A 16,961-nucleotide genomic window follows, 5' to 3' on the forward strand; every position below is an offset into this window, starting at 1 on the left:
TAAAGAACGGATTGGGGCATTGCATCTGATCTCGCCAAGGGCCCCGCAATATGTTGCTACTCCATTGGACAACAATATACAACAATAACCATCTATTTCACTGTGGACCCCTTAAAAAGCTAATTCGTAGAGAACAGCTGTCTCCTGCTAAAAGAACCATATGTTGTTCATATAAAAGAATGTAATTGTAGATTCGGTGAGGTACCAGACTTTGAAATTCGCCCCTCCCAACAGTAATCTCTGGATCCGCCACTGGCTCTATCTATTCTGTCTTTTGAGAAAAAACTTTCAAAATATTTGGATTTAAACAAAGGTTGTATGTAGCTACTCATAAAAACAACCGTATCTTATTGTAGTTCTCACCGTGGTTCATGTTCTCATTTTAGGAAAAAAATACTAGCACTCTTTACATAGAAATCGTGTTCCGTGTAGGAACAAAATCCAACAACTCAGCGACTTTGCGTCTGACTGTAAAATTATACCGTAGTAAAGTATTAATTAAATACGTTTTAGTCTATATTAGTTAGCCCGCGAGAATTTTACTCCGAAATCTATAGCCTCCCCCTCCCACTTACTTCAGGCTGGCGCCGTCACTGGGCACAAGAAGCAAAGTAAAATAAAGCAAATCAATCAAAACAAGAGGTTTGAAATGTGTATTTGGCGTTGTTTATCTCTTTGTTCTATTATTTGGGTGGTACCTCCTTAGCATAGTCACAGCACGAAATGGGGGTGCGGGTTAAATTTCTTGAAGAAATATGTCAATATAATTATTTAGCTCTACTCATAATGGCATTCAAAATATTTTCTCGGAACCTGATCCCCCTTACCTACTTAAAACCTTCCGGGTGCACTTAAGATCCTTAGGACCTGCCCTCACCACATACGAAATGGCTATCACAGCAATATCGGTAAAAAATTGTAACAGTAATATGTTACAGTCTTGCAAAAGTATTCGTATTTGCGTAAAGCAAACATTATCACAACCATAAAAATTATCTCCTTGAGTAGAGGTGAAAAAATACATTTGAAGAGAAAGGGAAGACAAGGGTTGCCAGACGTCACAGTTTTCTAGGACAATTCAGACTTTTAATAGCATTAATTCACTTTCCCGAAAAATGCTTTCTGGGCACCTATTTTTTTTCGGTCTTTGTTTTTTGGAATGAGGGATATTTTCTATTCAATATCAGCGGCAAGAACCACTCTTCGGGGTTTTGCAGTCAGGTAATAACAGGAGCGGAGTGTAGCGAAAAGGAGTCGAACCGGCCTGCCCCCCTCCCCCCTTCCGCCGGCTCGGGAAATTGGCATCCTTCATTTCAGGTTATAAACAAGCAGAAAGCTTGTCACTTTTATTGTTCAAAACAAAAATAGAGTTCAATTAGTATTTGAACAAAATAACCAAAACTACCATATAATCCAAAGAATAAATGGTTCCATAATATAATTCCAAAAATTATTAGTTTTTGTAAGAGGTTTATCAACAAACTTTACGAACAAAAAATCCCCCTAACTTTTTTTTCCTTGGATAAGGTGTGTAAAAGTTAATAACAAAATATAATAACTATGATTTTCAGTACTCTTAAATGTATGAAACGTAAAAATTAATTTAAAAAGCATATATTCAGTCATCTGGTAAACCGAGTAGAAACCTCTACCCAAAGATTATGATGAGAATAATAATAATTATAATAATTTAGGAATGAAATAGGTTTATTTTTCTCAGGGGGGAGGGCTTAAGTGGAGGAAAGGTGGGAAGATGCTTTCCCCAGTTTAGAGAATTTTCATATAACATCCCCACCACTAGCAGCCACGTATCCAGAAATTCTTTTCGGGGGGGGCTAAACATTTTTTTTAACATCATTATAGATAGAACCTCGCAAGTTTTAAGGTCGATGGTGGCGATTCAGTTACAAAACGGGGGGGGGGGGGGGGGCAAGAAAAGTTTACTTTCTCTTGGTAGACAAAGGTTAGCATTAAAAAGCCATAGTGCGGGGCCAAAACTGAAGAGCAACTGTCTCCTAAATTTGCCACTGTTTAAGCTGGTGTTTTTTTTCTTTCTCTCAGGACGTGATATCGGGACATTTTTATCACTCGACTCCTCTGTTGCAATGTACGAACGTTGTGTTTCTGCCGAAACGATCTTAGTATGTGTATGTGTCCGTTTCACGAAGCTGTTATGCAATGGACAATCCATTCGAATGTTTTGATTTGATTTAGTTTATTTTACTTCGCGTTTTGTGCCTCTTGGCTATTTTGCGAAGATGGGGATGAGTGATGAAATTGATAAATGGACATTCACAAACAACTATGCCCGAGAGGGATTCGAACCCGAGAACCTTGGCGTCGCAGCTCGATGTGCTAACCACTCAGCCACAGGGACCGGCCCATTCGAATGTGTTCTCCCAGGTTTGGATATGATCCTTTATGATGCTGTCGCCTGCCTTCGAAACGTAACCTTAACAAAAATCCTAATTTTCCATCCTTGTGACTTGGATCTTCAAGATTTAGGAAGAATTCAGACCGAAGGCACACACACGTAGTTTGCAATGAGTGACCCAATCAACAGAAACTTTTCACACCGTAGCGGCACGACAGGCTGCACAAGCCTGTGTTCGATTTGTGGAATCCTCAAGCGACACGTATAGCTTGTAGCTTCGGCATGAAACCTGGTAGGTCAATCTCATTGTCACCTTGAAACGGCAGCCCGTGTTGACCACAGAAGAAAAATATCTTGTCAACCGGTGGGAATGTCCCTTAGTTTTATTCTATCTCCTTTTTCTGTGCTTGTTAATTAAACAGGCAACATCTTACGGTTGGACATTCACAAGAGATGCACTATGCAAAAATTTTAGCGGAAAATGCAGGCTCCACCAGGCATACCGTGCCACTGCTCTACAGCGACAGCAAAAGATCAAGCGAAGCCAAGGGTGACTCGGTAGCTCACTTGGTAGAACAAAGAATGGCACGGTATATGCCACAGACCCTGATTTTGGAGTTTCCGCTAAAATTTCCACATATGAAACATCTTCTTGCTTTCTCTTCTCGACATTCATAAAATGTTCGGCCTTCATGGCTGCCCCTTTGTGGTAGTGTTTGAGTGTTTTTCCAAAACAGTTGACATAAGAGTCCTTTTTTAACCCACGAGAGTCTCGGACTGCATACAGGAACTTGGTCCGGTCACTAATAAATCGTCACTCAAAACTTAGATGTTCAGTCGATCTGTGCAGCTTATTTCCTTTTTTTTGTTTAAAAAAAAATGATGCTCCAATGCCTATTACTGCTGAAATATTAACTTAGAGACCTTCGATCTCTTCGGCTCATGACCCGAAACTAGCACTACACTGTCGGCAATGTCTTCAGCTTTGGACCCGAACTTGTAATAGTGATAGACTTCAGCACTTTCCAGCAAATTGTGTCACTAGTTCTCCCCCCCCCCCCCCCAATCTCTACATCTTATAAAACTGTCAATGGACACTGACTGATCACTAAACGACTGTCACTCTTACTCCTGAAGTCTTATTGAATGATTCTGTTGTACACCAACCGTGAAATTGAATCCGCGTATTTATATCCATATTATATTCTGGAATGTTCCGCACATAAAATGTTTTGTAGTTCGACTCCACCTCCTATTAAAGAACGTTCCCTCTCGAGCTTTTCAGAGAATTAGTAATCCCACGAATCGCCCGACTCATGGCGCTGCCTTCAACAGTGCTTTGTTGTGCAACTTCCAAATGCTGACAAATCTTTAAATAATGCTCAAGTTCGTTGCGACAAAACCGAAAGAGTAAGAAAAGTTTACATACAATATTATCAACAACAGGGTTTTCCCTCAGGGTTCTAGAACATTCTCCGCTTTTCCTCGATAATTATATCTCTCTTTAAATTATAATCACAATATTTTATTTCACACACACAAGCCAAAAACCTCATTTTATCTAGTGTAAATCGAAAAATTTCGGAGGGGGCTCGAGCCCCCTGAGCCCCCCCTCTGGATACGTGCCTGACCACTAGGATAATTTGCATAGGCACTTAATCTGCTGGGTGGGCGCCGGGGCCCCAGCGTCGAATGACATGGGTACCTGGGGGAAACCCTGGTGGGTAAAGGCGGTCAGGGGCGTGATGCTGATCACATCACCCCCACTCATGACCGGATCAAGAAAGTGTGGGGCGTTACCCCCACACCCCCTATACGCCTTCATGGCGTGGTGCTAAGCACAGGGGAACACTTTACTTTACTTTTACTTAATCTGCTGTCTTTCACAGCACCCATCGTCCATGTTTTGACGCTACAATTTCAAAATTTGAATTGTATGAAGTGTTTCCAGATATCTCCAATCCCTCTGCGGGCGCCCTTGTGCCTAATATCTAATCGAACAGAAACCAATGTCATTCTAAGTTTCGTTAATTCAGATTTAAGTCCAGTATTGGAAAATCAGAAACCAAATCAGAATGAATAGCAACGTGTAAGTTTTTCCAACATTTAATAAGCAGCGACGTATCAAAAAAAGGGGGGGGAAATGCTTAACGAAATCATGTGTATTTTTAAATCTAGATGCATATTGGACCAGGCACGTATCCAGAGGGGGGCTTAGGAGGCTCGAGCCCCCCCGAAAGTTTTAGGTTTACATTAGATAAAATGAGTTTTTTGGTTTCTTGTGGTGTGAAATAAAAAAAAAATGTGACAATAATTTAAGGAGAGAAATAATTATCGAGGCAAGACGGAGAATGCTCTGTAACCCTGTTATTGATAATAACACGTATCCAAGATGGGGCACAGGGGGCTCTTCATCTCCTCAGGAAATGTTTCAGTTACGTTAAATAAAATTAGGTTTTTGGCTTCTTGAATAATGTGAAAATAATGTAAGGAGAGAAATAATTATCGAGGCAAGACGGAGCATGTTTTATACCCCTGTTATTGTTAACAACACGTATCCAAGGTGGGGATAAGGTGGCTCGAGCCCCCCCCCCTCAGGAAATTTTTCAATTTACACTAGATAAAATTAGATTTTTGGCGTCTTGAATACTGTGAAGATAATAAATTTATAAATCTGAGAGAAATAATTATCGAGACAAAACGGAGAGTGTTATATAACCTTATTATTGTCAATAGCACGTATCTAAGGTGGGAATCAGGAGGATCGAGCCCCCCTTCAGGAATTTTTTCTGTTCACACTAGATAAAATTAGGATTTTGGCTTCTTGAATAATGTGATGATAATTTGGGGGAAATAATTATCAAGACAAGACGGAGAATGTTCTATAACCCTGTTATTGTTAATAACACGTATCCAAGGTGGGTTTGAGGTGGCTCGAGCACCCCCCGGAAATGTTTTATTTTACACTAGATAAAATTAGGTTTTTGGCTTTTTGAATAATGTGACGATGATTTAAGGAGATAGGCAATTATCGAGGCAAGACGGAGAATGTTCTATAAGCCTGTTGTTGATAATATTGCACGTAAACATTTCATGCGCTTTCGGTGTTGTCGCAGCGCACTTGAGCACTATGTAGAGATTCGTCAGCATTTGGAAGCTGCACAACAAAGGTAGCGCCACACGTAGGGCGATTCGTTGTAATTTCTAATCTCTGGAAGGCGGGAGAGGGTACGTTCTTGAATGAGAGAAGGAATCAATTACTGGCAATATTTACGAATCGTTTTATCTGCGAAACGTTCTAGAATATAATGAGGATAAAAATACGCGGATTCAATTTTTTGATTGATCTGTACAAAGAATCGGTCAATGAGATTTCAGAGGTAAGTGTGACAATTCATACAGTCGATTGGTGATCAGATAAGTCAGCATCCTCTGATTGCTTTATAAGATATAGTGATTCGAAAATGACGACATTGACGACAGCAGAACTTCCGGGGCCTCAGTGTAGTGCTAGTTCGGTTCGAGGGCCGAAGAGATCAAGGCAGGCAGGCAGGCCGGCCTGCCTCTCTCTCTCTCTCTCTCTCTCTCTCTCTCTCTAAAGTGAATAAAGTGAAGTACCGGATATTGGAGTGGTTTTTTAAAACAGAATTAAGCTGCATGGATCAGCTGAAAATCAAAGTTTTGAGTGATGATTTAGTTTTGCCAGAATTAAATTTCGTATATGCAGTCCGAGAATTTCATGGTATAAAAAAATACTTTTGTTTAAGCCTACTGTGTTCGAAACACATTCAAACACTTAACTACCATAAAGAGACAGCCGAAAATTTTATGAATGTCGAGAAAAGAAAGCAGGAAGATGTTGCATATGTAGACATTTTAGGCGGAAATTGCAGGCTCTACCAGGACCCAAATAAGGGCTCTACCAACTGAGCCAGAGTCACCTAGCCATTCTTGACTTCAACCGATTTTTCGTTAAAATGTCTACATAGTACATGTCCTGTGTATATCAAATCGTAAGGTGTTGCCTGTATAGTGAACAAGCACGGAAATATAGGAGAGAGAAGAAAACTGAGGAGCATTCCCATCGGTTGAGGAGATTTTTTTTCTGTGGTCAACAAGAGCTACTACTTCGAGGTGACAATGACAGTGGCCTAATAAGGGAGATTTCACACCGTGTCGCCTGAAGATTAGGTTTGTGTTGCTACGGTGTGAAACGTTGCTGTTGATTGGCCCATTCCGATCGACATGTATCGCGTGTCCCTTCGGTCTGAAACCTTCCTAAGTCTTGAAAATCCAAGTCACAAGGATGGAACATTAGGGCCTTGTTAAGGTTAGGTGTGAAGGCAGGCAGACGACAGCACCCTAAAGGATCATATCCAAACCTGCAGGAAGAAACGCATCTTACTTCAATCTCCAATACGGAATGATAAAAACTTCTGGTGAGTTGATTTTAAAAAATGTGTCCGAGATAAAGAGAGGTGTGCCCAGGATTTTCGGAAGGGAGAGGGGTTACGCATACTATTTTTAGTGGTCAGTCCTGATTTTGCCATTTTTTCCCTGTTTTTGACGTTCCTCTTTTTTTCTAAAAAAAAGGAATACTGGGTCAAATGGGGTTATGACATCACCAACCCTCCCTTGGGCACGTCACTGGAGATAAATGAGTAAGCATTTGATCATACTGGGAGACGAAACATTAGATGTGTTGGGAACGGAAGGGTTTTCACTGTGCATTAATTGTTTCGTGATCCACCTGTATTCGAGAAGACTTCCTGTTTTCGTGCCGATATATGACAAGACAGGGAAGGTGTGACAGGCATTTTTTAACACTTGTGAGTGCTAAGGCCTGAATCTGAACAATTTGGTGGGTTTCTTCTTTTATAAGAGCTGCAAACATGGGAGGACAAGACACGTTAGTGGTGTTCAGGCTCGAATCAGAGAGAAATATTCGAGAGCTCTCTGCGTCCAGTTCACAGCCCACAATTTGAATCTCGCGTTGTCGAGTGAATTGGCCATCCCGTGCATGTGTAACAGCTTCGTAAAAACACTCAAAGACACCATAGATGTTTTGATTCCTGATGGGAAGAAATGGACAAACACACCTACTGAGATGCTTCCGGCAAACGATGTTAATGCATAGAAATAGAGGAGTCGAGTGGTAAAAAACGTTCCGATTTCACGTTCTGATTAAAATGACAGCCTTACAGTGGCTACGATTTAAGGGATAGTTGCTCCCCATTTTTTTGCCTCAACATTATGGCCTCTTTAATGTTAAGCCTTGTCTACCAAGAGAAAGTAAACTTTCCTTGCAACGTCCCCCGCACCCCCCCCCCCCCCCGTTTTGGAACCCAATTGCCACCACTGGTCTTGAACTTACAATTGTGAGGTTCTTACTATACCCCTTAAAAAAATGGCGTTGAGCCCCCCCCCCCGAAAGGAATTCCTGGATACGTGCCTGTATTGGACTCTGAAATTAAGTGCACTAAACTGGAACACTAAGTATTATGACGCTTTCGGATCTTAAGAAATGTACGGACTATTACAAAATTGAGAACCTCACAAGTTACTGAATTATCGCGAAAGGTGCACTATTCTTGGTCTCTATGTAGGTTTAAGGAAAAATTCTTTTTTTGTTGTTAAAATAAATACCATCTGTGCCTGAAAACAAGGTCTGAATGAAACAAAATATTTAAAAAATAATATGCACAATATATGATGGCATGACGTACGTAGAAAGTTGCTATCTATAGGTAAAATGTTATTTAATTATCCTGAAAACTAGGCTTTCAAATAAGGATTGTCGACCAAATAACTTTTATATAAACCTGGCCAAGTGACTTTAAAAGAAAACCGATTATGACATTCGAAGCAGGTACAATATTTGCACCATTTACATCGTACTTTGAGAGAGATTCTTTTCTAAGACATATGGATGGGGGGGGGGGGAGTTTACTGTCTTTTAAAATGTAATAATGCCCACCCACTAATAGCATTTTGATTTATTTCAGTTCCAAAATATCAATGTATGTCGTGACCATCTTCATTAATATCGAAGGAGAAATGTCCCGCTGAGGCGTATTTTCTTCCGCCCCTGGATAAGAATCACAACAACTTTTGCAGTTACGACACGTCATCTCTCGAGCTATCTTTGTTTACAGGAAATGTTTACATTGAGTAATGCAATCGTGCCCTGCAAGAAGTATAGAATTTTTCGTTCTCCCCTTTCTTAATGCATTGTTTTCGCTTTTCTTGCTTGAAAAGCATGCACTTTTTACAACGGGGAACGATAGCATTTTACTACACTGTTTCGCGTACGAATTGGAAAATGAAATAACAAATTTAATAAGTGTAGACTTTGTTTGACTATGAAGAGGTTTTCGTTGGCTTTAACTTACACATTACACTTCATTATCTGAAACGTCTCTTTATCTGGCAAAACTTCCCAGACTGTTTCTCTTATCACCTAGTACTTGCCTTTTCTGATAAGGCCACTAGTACTCGGGTTTCATTTTTCCAATGGCAGGGATATTTTCAAGGATTTCTGCTAAAAAGAAGGCGCACTTTGTTGCCAAGGCCATTTTTACGTTCATAAGAAAAAGCTGTTTTAATAATAATAAAAAAACATAGCCTCAACCTCTATGTATCATACTATGTTGGTGTTAAAATTGGCCAATTTAACCGTATTTTAAGCGTCTTTATGTGACTTCCCGTCGAGTACAGTTGCATAGCAGAGTTTATATGTAAAGGTATGACAGTGGTCTAATAATATAGTATTTATTAAGTGTTCGGAACATCCAGACGTGTATCTAATGCGATGATTCGAAGAGAGTACGTCTAAAATATGACGTTGCTGACCGATGTTCAGATACGTGCGCAGAAAGCCACAATGCACCTAACTGCGCATTATTACTGGCAGTAACAACTGTCTGCAAGCACCTCTGACTAGTTCTAATACTGAATTCACAGAATGTTTTAAACTTGAGTAAGCTCTACATCTACACCAATATTGCTATTCTAGCTATCGGCGTGAAATTGATAGAAATGTATACGCCGTGTGTACGTATTTGTATTTTTGCTTATATCACGTCTATTACGACGATCAAGTTGTTTAGCATTTGTTGTATAATCGATGGTTATTAATTTCCTCTGAACGTATTGAAAGTCAAGGATTATATTGGGATCATACAGCTTTGAATGACATTACAAAGATTTATACACACTACTACTCATAATAATGTGCATAAAATATTAATCAGAAACTTTACTTTTCTCCAAGTGCATCTAACATTGTTTTTGTTATTCAATAAATATTCAATTCTTCATGTAATTGGCATTAATATCATTGCCAGAGCACTTATTTTAATACAAATTATTCCGATCTGAACTACAGGTAAGCTACGTAATGAATATGCGCTGTTATATCTTTATTTGTATACCGTCTCTTTACCTATTCATGTAATAATAATACAATATTAATTTATATGTTGTAATTAGTATTAATTTGATTTAATGCAATTATTTAAATGAAACATTATAAAAATAATAATTATTATTATTATTATGGAGACTCTTGGTTCGGACCCCCCCCCCCCCCCCGAAACATATTTCTAAATACGTGCCTGCTCACGGAGGCTGGTAACAAATTTTGCTGAGTCAACTCAGTCTATTAGAGATTGATGAAGATAAGAATGCTCCTGGGCTCACAGGCACGAGGGAAGAAAACAAATGACTGTACTTTAGTTCGCGAGTTTGCCGGGGCATTCTGGCTACAAACGTGCAGATAATTATATTATCATTGCTTTCTTTTGCAGAGGCTTAACCGTCACTCCGGCCCCGCTTAACTTGTGAATACAAATTTTACATTTACTCGTCGTAATGGATTCAAGCCTGGGTTCCATCCCCAGTGGTTCGGATCCCACTTTAAACTGTAGGTCCAGCCTATCTAAGCATAAAATGAACTTGATGCCCTTCCGTGCCTTATACATTCAAAACGAAATGCTTACAACCATAGGTGGGGGGCAAGGCAGTTTCTGCCCCCTCCCCCAAATTCACGTAGGACACATTTTATGTATATTTACATATATAAAGTATTGTTTATGCCGATCGTTTAAAAATACACAAATTAGAGGCAAGCTATATTTGCTCTCCTTCTTAAAAATGATAAAGTTAGCACTGCCAACAATGATCTGACATGCAACCTCAGGAAAACGATTATACGGAAACCAATTGCATGGTTATTATCTTTCTTCAGACTGGTGTTTATGTAACCGCATGGAGAGTTGACGGTCGTTTACTGATTTGCCGTTAGAACATTTTATCCACTAAGCTTCCCAAAGACCTTCCCGATGGCGTAGCGGCCGCATCGTCGCCTTGTAATCAAGGTTTTCCGGGTTCAATACTAAGTGGAGGGCAAAAAGTGGACTTACAACAAAAACTTAAACCACCTTAAGTCTACAATTCAGTGCAGATCCAGGAACTCGCTACATTGATCTGAATGTTAATTTTAATAAATATAAAATAAAATTAATAAAAAAAACACCTGAACACGAATAAAATACAATACTATCCCAGAACGCAGAGAGGTGTTCATCCATAATTTTCTATCCAGGTGTGTATGTGTGTGGGGGAAGGGGTGTAAGGGTAAATTTAGGACCAAAGTGACAATAAATCGGACCTCTGTGAAAAGTTTGGAAGATTCTGAGGAAGTTTTGGGGAGGTGGATAAATTACTGAAAATCAGTATCCAAAACTCCAATGAAAGCAATTATCTAATAATGATTAGCAGTCACAATAATAAACACGCTAATTCCGTGCCTTGTAAAACATATTTGCAATTTCGCTTTTTCATCTTGTATTCAGGGTCTCCCCGATAGTACAACCAAAACTGCCGCCTAGTAACAAAGAGGTGCATGTTAGATCCTCGATGGAGGCACATTGTACACTGAGTCGGATCCAACCTTACACTGTAAGTGTTTGAGCAAGTAGACTTCGGGGGGAAAAGCTTTCATCTCGCGTACTACAACTTGTGTTATTACGTAAATACGCATTGTTCCGGACATCCGATTTTTCCTGGTCGATTTGAACATCAATTTTTTTAGTTTACATAGATTTTCTACATTTAGCCTATACCGTTTAGGGCCTCCCCGATGGCGTAGAGATACCCGGTTGACACATAGCTGTACGGTTCCCACTTTAAACTATAGGCCCAATCCTGATTAATCTGCATAAAGTGGAATTAAAAATCAAACAAACAAGTGTATTGTTTCGGATTGTCGCCACAACAGCGATAAATCAGGTAAGGTACCCTTGACCCTCTGTACCCCCTAGAGAAAGTGAAATATCTTGCATGGTTTATGAAGATTTTGTTGTTTATGAACGTTTTCAGTTGATCTTAGCTCTCGGAAATGTGTTATTGAGAAGTAAAGTAAGTCTGTTACCTTAGCACGTTACATTACAGTGAAGTAGAACAGCAAGTGAATATAGTACCCAAAACGATTTTTCACAACAGCAGCTATAATTTACGTAGTTAGGTTAGGATTGTTAGGTTTGGAAATGATAGTTCTATTCGATGTGTTCTTTCGCTATTTTAGTGTACATACAAACAATGTTCACTAACAAAAAGCGGTGAAAATAAAAATTGCATATTTTAACTTACGTGGGCCATTCTTTGAGATCGAATATCTCCCTTATTTGTGCTTTCTTAAAGCTGGAACAACTTTTACATTACATAAAAAATTAAAATCTGTCAATTAAAAAAAATCGACGTAATTCTCGAGGGCGTACAGTGGGTAAACGGCCCCATAAATCATTTGGCTAACCGAAAACCAAGCCAAACAACACAGTAGAACACCCAGAACCAGAACTCCGGTAGCGAGATCATGAATCGAACACCCAACCAATGTTGTCTATTTTGCATGTCCAATATGTCTAGGAGTTTGTTTAGGTACAGACTCACAATATTGCAACAGTTTATATGGGATGCATACACTGCCTTTTCGACCTTGACAACTGGCAGTGCGTAGACGAGTCACGCCGTCCTTACAGACAAGCTATCAAATCTACCAGGCCATGGGGGAAAAAATTCCAAGAATGATTGTTATTTACTGTCAACTATTTCCATCTTTAGCTTAAATGGACAAAATTAAACATATGAACTACATTAACTGTTTGATTTCGTTTCTTGATGGTGTTTGCATTGATTTCGATTTTATCTCGGCTCTAACCAACGAGTTGACTTTAGCGTTCTAATCTGTAGATAAGGATAATGATTCTTGCTTTACTTATCCTGTACAGCATAGTCTACGTCCGAAAATGAGGCTTACATATAACCGATTAATGTTCTACCGCTGTCATAGAATCTACTCCAAAACACACTATCCCTCCGCTCCACAAATCCACCCAAGAAAATATATCCGACTTTGGTACAGTCAAATTCAAAGGTGCATGTGCTAAATTTGTCCATCAGCACACTTTGTGTGATGGGATGACCTAGAACTGAAATAAAACTGTCAATAAACAGAGGCTACACTATCAAATCGAATCCACTCAAAGCGCATAGGGTGTAAATTTAAAGCGATTGAAAATAGGGGCAATTTGTGTGTACGTATGTTTGAAGTTGACAGTACACATATCCAGTGGCGAAGCGTGACAAACAATGTTTGGGTAGACGCTAGAAGTAGTCCACACCCTCGACCATCACTTCGTTCATTTCTAGCTATTTCTGTCTAAGCGTTCTGGCCCGAGTGTTTAGAATAGGTTCCAAACCCGAGAACCGTTGAATGCGTATAGCACTGTTATGGTGGAGAGGATAGCGCAATTCCTACGAAAACTAATCAACTATCGTGATTATACCTGGAATTTTAAATTGGTTGTCGGATTTGTTATTAGGTTAGCTCTCAGCAAAAATCAAATCGTTACATAATTACTCTGTTCAGTATAAATCTACCCACGTACTGTACCATCACACTTGTCTTGTGATCAATGTATTTATGAGCATGAAAATGAAGTGTCATATGAATGTTTGATTGATTTAGTTTATTTTACTTCGCGTTTTGTGCCTCTTGGCTAATTTCAGAAAATGGGAATGAGTGATGAAATAATGAAATTGATGAATGGACATTCACAAACAACCAAGCCCGAGCGGGATTCGAATCCGGGACCCTTGTCATATGAATGTGATCGAACGTAGATTTGTACTAGTCGCAGCAGGGATGCCCACAGGAGAGGGGTCTTATGGCGCGGGCTGAGCCATCGAGATTTGGAGGGGGGAATTTCATCCTTTCAAATAATATAAAATTCAACATTGATATATTTTTCCAAAATATATGTAAAAATTTTACACCTTAAATGCACCATATTTAATCCATTAGATAAGAAAAGAAAGTGTTTAAGGGCATTTTAAAAAGAAGAAGGAGGGAGAAATAACCAACTCTTACATATTAGGTTTTAATTGACATGTAGGTTGTGGGGGGAGGGGGATTCTGAATTGAACGTTGGGGGGGGGGCAGTATCCAACTCTAGGTCTTTGATTATCGCGGGTATTTTAGAGGGAGATTGAGCATTAAAGTGAGGGGGTATCCAATTCTTGTGTATTACTATTGTCTTTGACTGTTGCGGGAATTCTGGTGTGGAGACTGAGAATTTTTTTTTTTTTTTAAGGAGGCAATGTCCACTCTTCAATATCAACAGTAAGTATAAAATTGGCATGGAAATTTCAGTGGTAGGATTGAGTACTAAATTTAAAGGGGGAGATATGAAGCTCTTGATAAAGTGTTAAATCTTAGATTGTCAAGGGATTTCTGTAGTGAAGAGAGAGTTCGAACATTAAATTTTGGAGACTGTATTCAGTGATATGGTATCCACATGTTTTCGACCCTGAACGTGCTAAAAGAGAAGCTGGAAAGACTACATATCTCTGGTTCCTAAGAAAGTATTGACACCTCATTAAATTAATATTCTTGAAAGCCTGCAAAGAAATGAATGTGAAAATTTTCTTGCTCGCTTCGCTCGTATTATTATACAGCGAGAATGCGTGTTTGGCGATTTACTGAGGTGAATGTGAAGTTTAATCCGAGATAAGACACAAGCGACATTCTCGATATTCATTAATAACACCACTTCTTAAAATATAATGCTCAGTGTTACAGTTTCCCTTGGAACATAAGGTTTAGCATAGTGTTCCCCTAATCGCCGCCACTGTTCACACCTCTCACAATGAGGAAGGAATTGGTTACTTGCATTGCTGCTGAAATAAATGTTACGGATTAACATAAACGGCATTTGGGGTACCCTATACTGTATGATATACAGTAAAATGTCACTTGAAAATATACCATTAATTTCCACAACTTAACAAAATAGCATTCGTATAGAGCATGCGTTTAATTTTCTAATCTGATGTCAAAAATAAAAATAATTTTAAAAAGACGCAATAAGGAAGACATTGAAATTAAAAAAAAAAAAGAAATTAAATAGTATCTCACTTACCCCAGTGTAGAGAACTTCGGGATTTGTGTTTGGAGCCGGAAGTGCGGCCGTTGAAAATGTTTTCTGAGCCTGCTTGAAGGCGGTTACTCCAGATTTTGTCAGAAAACGGAGCATACTTGTTCTCGTTTCGATCCACACGTACTGAACAACGAACCCTCTTGCGTGCTGGCGTCACAGGAACCGAACAGAGCACGCGCACTCAGATGACTGAAACAACTTCCAAGTCCCACCGCCAGACGTCGCTAACGACAATACAAACTCATTCGAGCATGTACGGGATGGGACTCATGTGTTGCATCTCCAAAACAGTTTTCACAGTGTTGCAGCCCGCAAAAATGTAAGAAACTTCACGTATGGATTTCAAGCGGCCGTTAGATTTTTCATGTTATAAATAGATTGAAACTGCATAGGGAAATAAAAGATATTTACTGATTCAAGAAACGAAAAACAAATATTTACTCATAAATAAACGAAACGATACTGTTTCTCGCTAACCAAGTGTTGCCCGGCCTCCAGCGGCAGTAAGTGTAAAGAATAGGTCTTGTGTCATCGTTATGTCAGTCTTTGTGTGAGGCGACTGGGTGCTATGGCGGTGGTTCCCAAAGTGTGCGCCGCGGTACCCAGGGGCGCCGCGAAATGTTCCAATATTTTCACTGAAATTATACTTATTTGTTAGTCTACACTTTAGTACTTTTTACATATAAAATGTTTCTGAATTTGAAATATGTGTAACTTAAGACAAGCAACCTAACCACACTAGGTGACCGTTTCAAGTGTTAGATAGGCCTACATTCTGACTTCGGTGCCGCGGAAAAATCTTGAAACACTAAAGCTTCTCGCACACTAAGACGCCGGAAGCGTGGCAACAGAACGGAACAGTTTCGCTTCCGGCGTCTCACTGGGCGAGAAACCCTCAAGATAACCTGCAGACTTCTAAGCCTCGCGACAGGTTCACCTTGCAGCAACTTTTCGCATATATAGACCCAAACGTGCGCGCAGAAAATAGTTCCGCTTCAATACTGCGGATTTTCTCACTGTCTGTGATATGATCAGCTCGGTGGTTAAGGCGAGACTGGCACGGGGATGCTGAGTGCCGTTTTAGAGTGGATTGATACATAAAACTTGCTGCAAACTTAACCTGTCGCAAGGCTTAGCCGGAAATTCCGTGCTTCGGTTCCGCACTTTCCCCTGTAGTAAGCGTTACACCATTTGATTTCAATAGAAACAGACGACAGAAGTTCTGTTGCCGGATTTTTCCGTGTTTTCCCGCGTCTCAGTGTGCGGGGTCATTAAGGGTGCCGCGAAACGAAAACATTTTAGAACGAACCCCTGTGCTATGGCATTCTTTTTTTTTCCATAAAAAATATTGATTTTCCAAGTTGGGTAGTATTTTAGATGCACAATGTAAAGTGTGAAATGTCTACATTAGTTTTTTCTTGGTTATATACCGAGTTTCGTTTGTGTGTCCTAGCGTCGCACATCCGATGTTTGAACACCACTTTCCTGTTTTATTTAATTTTTTATTATTTTCATTTTTTTGTTATTCTAGACGCAATGGATGATGTGGGACCCTATATGAGAGAGAGACACGTATTTTGCTACTATTGCTAGATTGTTCCCTGAATTCTGGTAAGTGTCAGTTTTTGAGGAATCAAATACAATCAAATCAATCACACCCAAAACACACACAAATAACAATATTTTCTGCTCTCTTGATGTTCTTTCTCTGATCATGTAATATAACATTAGACTTCACACATTGTATTGTACAATAAATATTTCTTACTTTCTTCAGTAACTTATTACTCAAAAGGGTGACATGGTTCTGGAGAAAAGCTCTTGTTTTTTTCGTTTCCCGGGGGTCCCGGTTTCGAATCCGCCTGGACATGAGTGTTCTTTGTGTCTTTTCATCATATCATCACTCATCCTCATCTTTGCAATTGGCCGAGAGTGACAGAAAAGCAAAGTAAGATAAAACCAAATCAATCAATCAATTTTTTTGGTTCCCCATTTTTCTGCTTTTCTTTATACGAGGGTCACTATTTATATTTTGAGCCTTGGCAACACTGATTGAAGTTAGGCGCGATTTGACGTTTGCACGGAAT

General features: G+C 39.5%; 1 protein-coding gene across 1 annotated transcript in view; it reads right to left on the bottom strand.

Annotated features, from left to right (window-relative positions):
• Positions 1-15,089, bottom strand: part of Aldh (Aldehyde dehydrogenase) — a 45,137-nt gene extending 30,048 nt beyond the window's left edge. The window contains exon 1 of the mRNA XM_083118551.1: positions 14,857-15,089. Coding sequence (XP_082974677.1) covers positions 14,857-14,970 — 114 coding nt within the window. The 5' untranslated portion in view covers positions 14,971-15,089. The remainder of the gene's footprint in view (positions 1-14,856) is intronic.
• Between the last annotated feature and the right edge of the window lie 1,872 nt (positions 15,090-16,961).

Source organism: Lepisma saccharinum, chromosome 3, assembly GCF_977018435.1.
Source record: "Lepisma saccharinum chromosome 3, izLepSacc3.1, whole genome shotgun sequence".
NCBI classification, from domain to species: Eukaryota; Metazoa; Arthropoda; class Insecta; order Zygentoma; family Lepismatidae; genus Lepisma; species Lepisma saccharinum.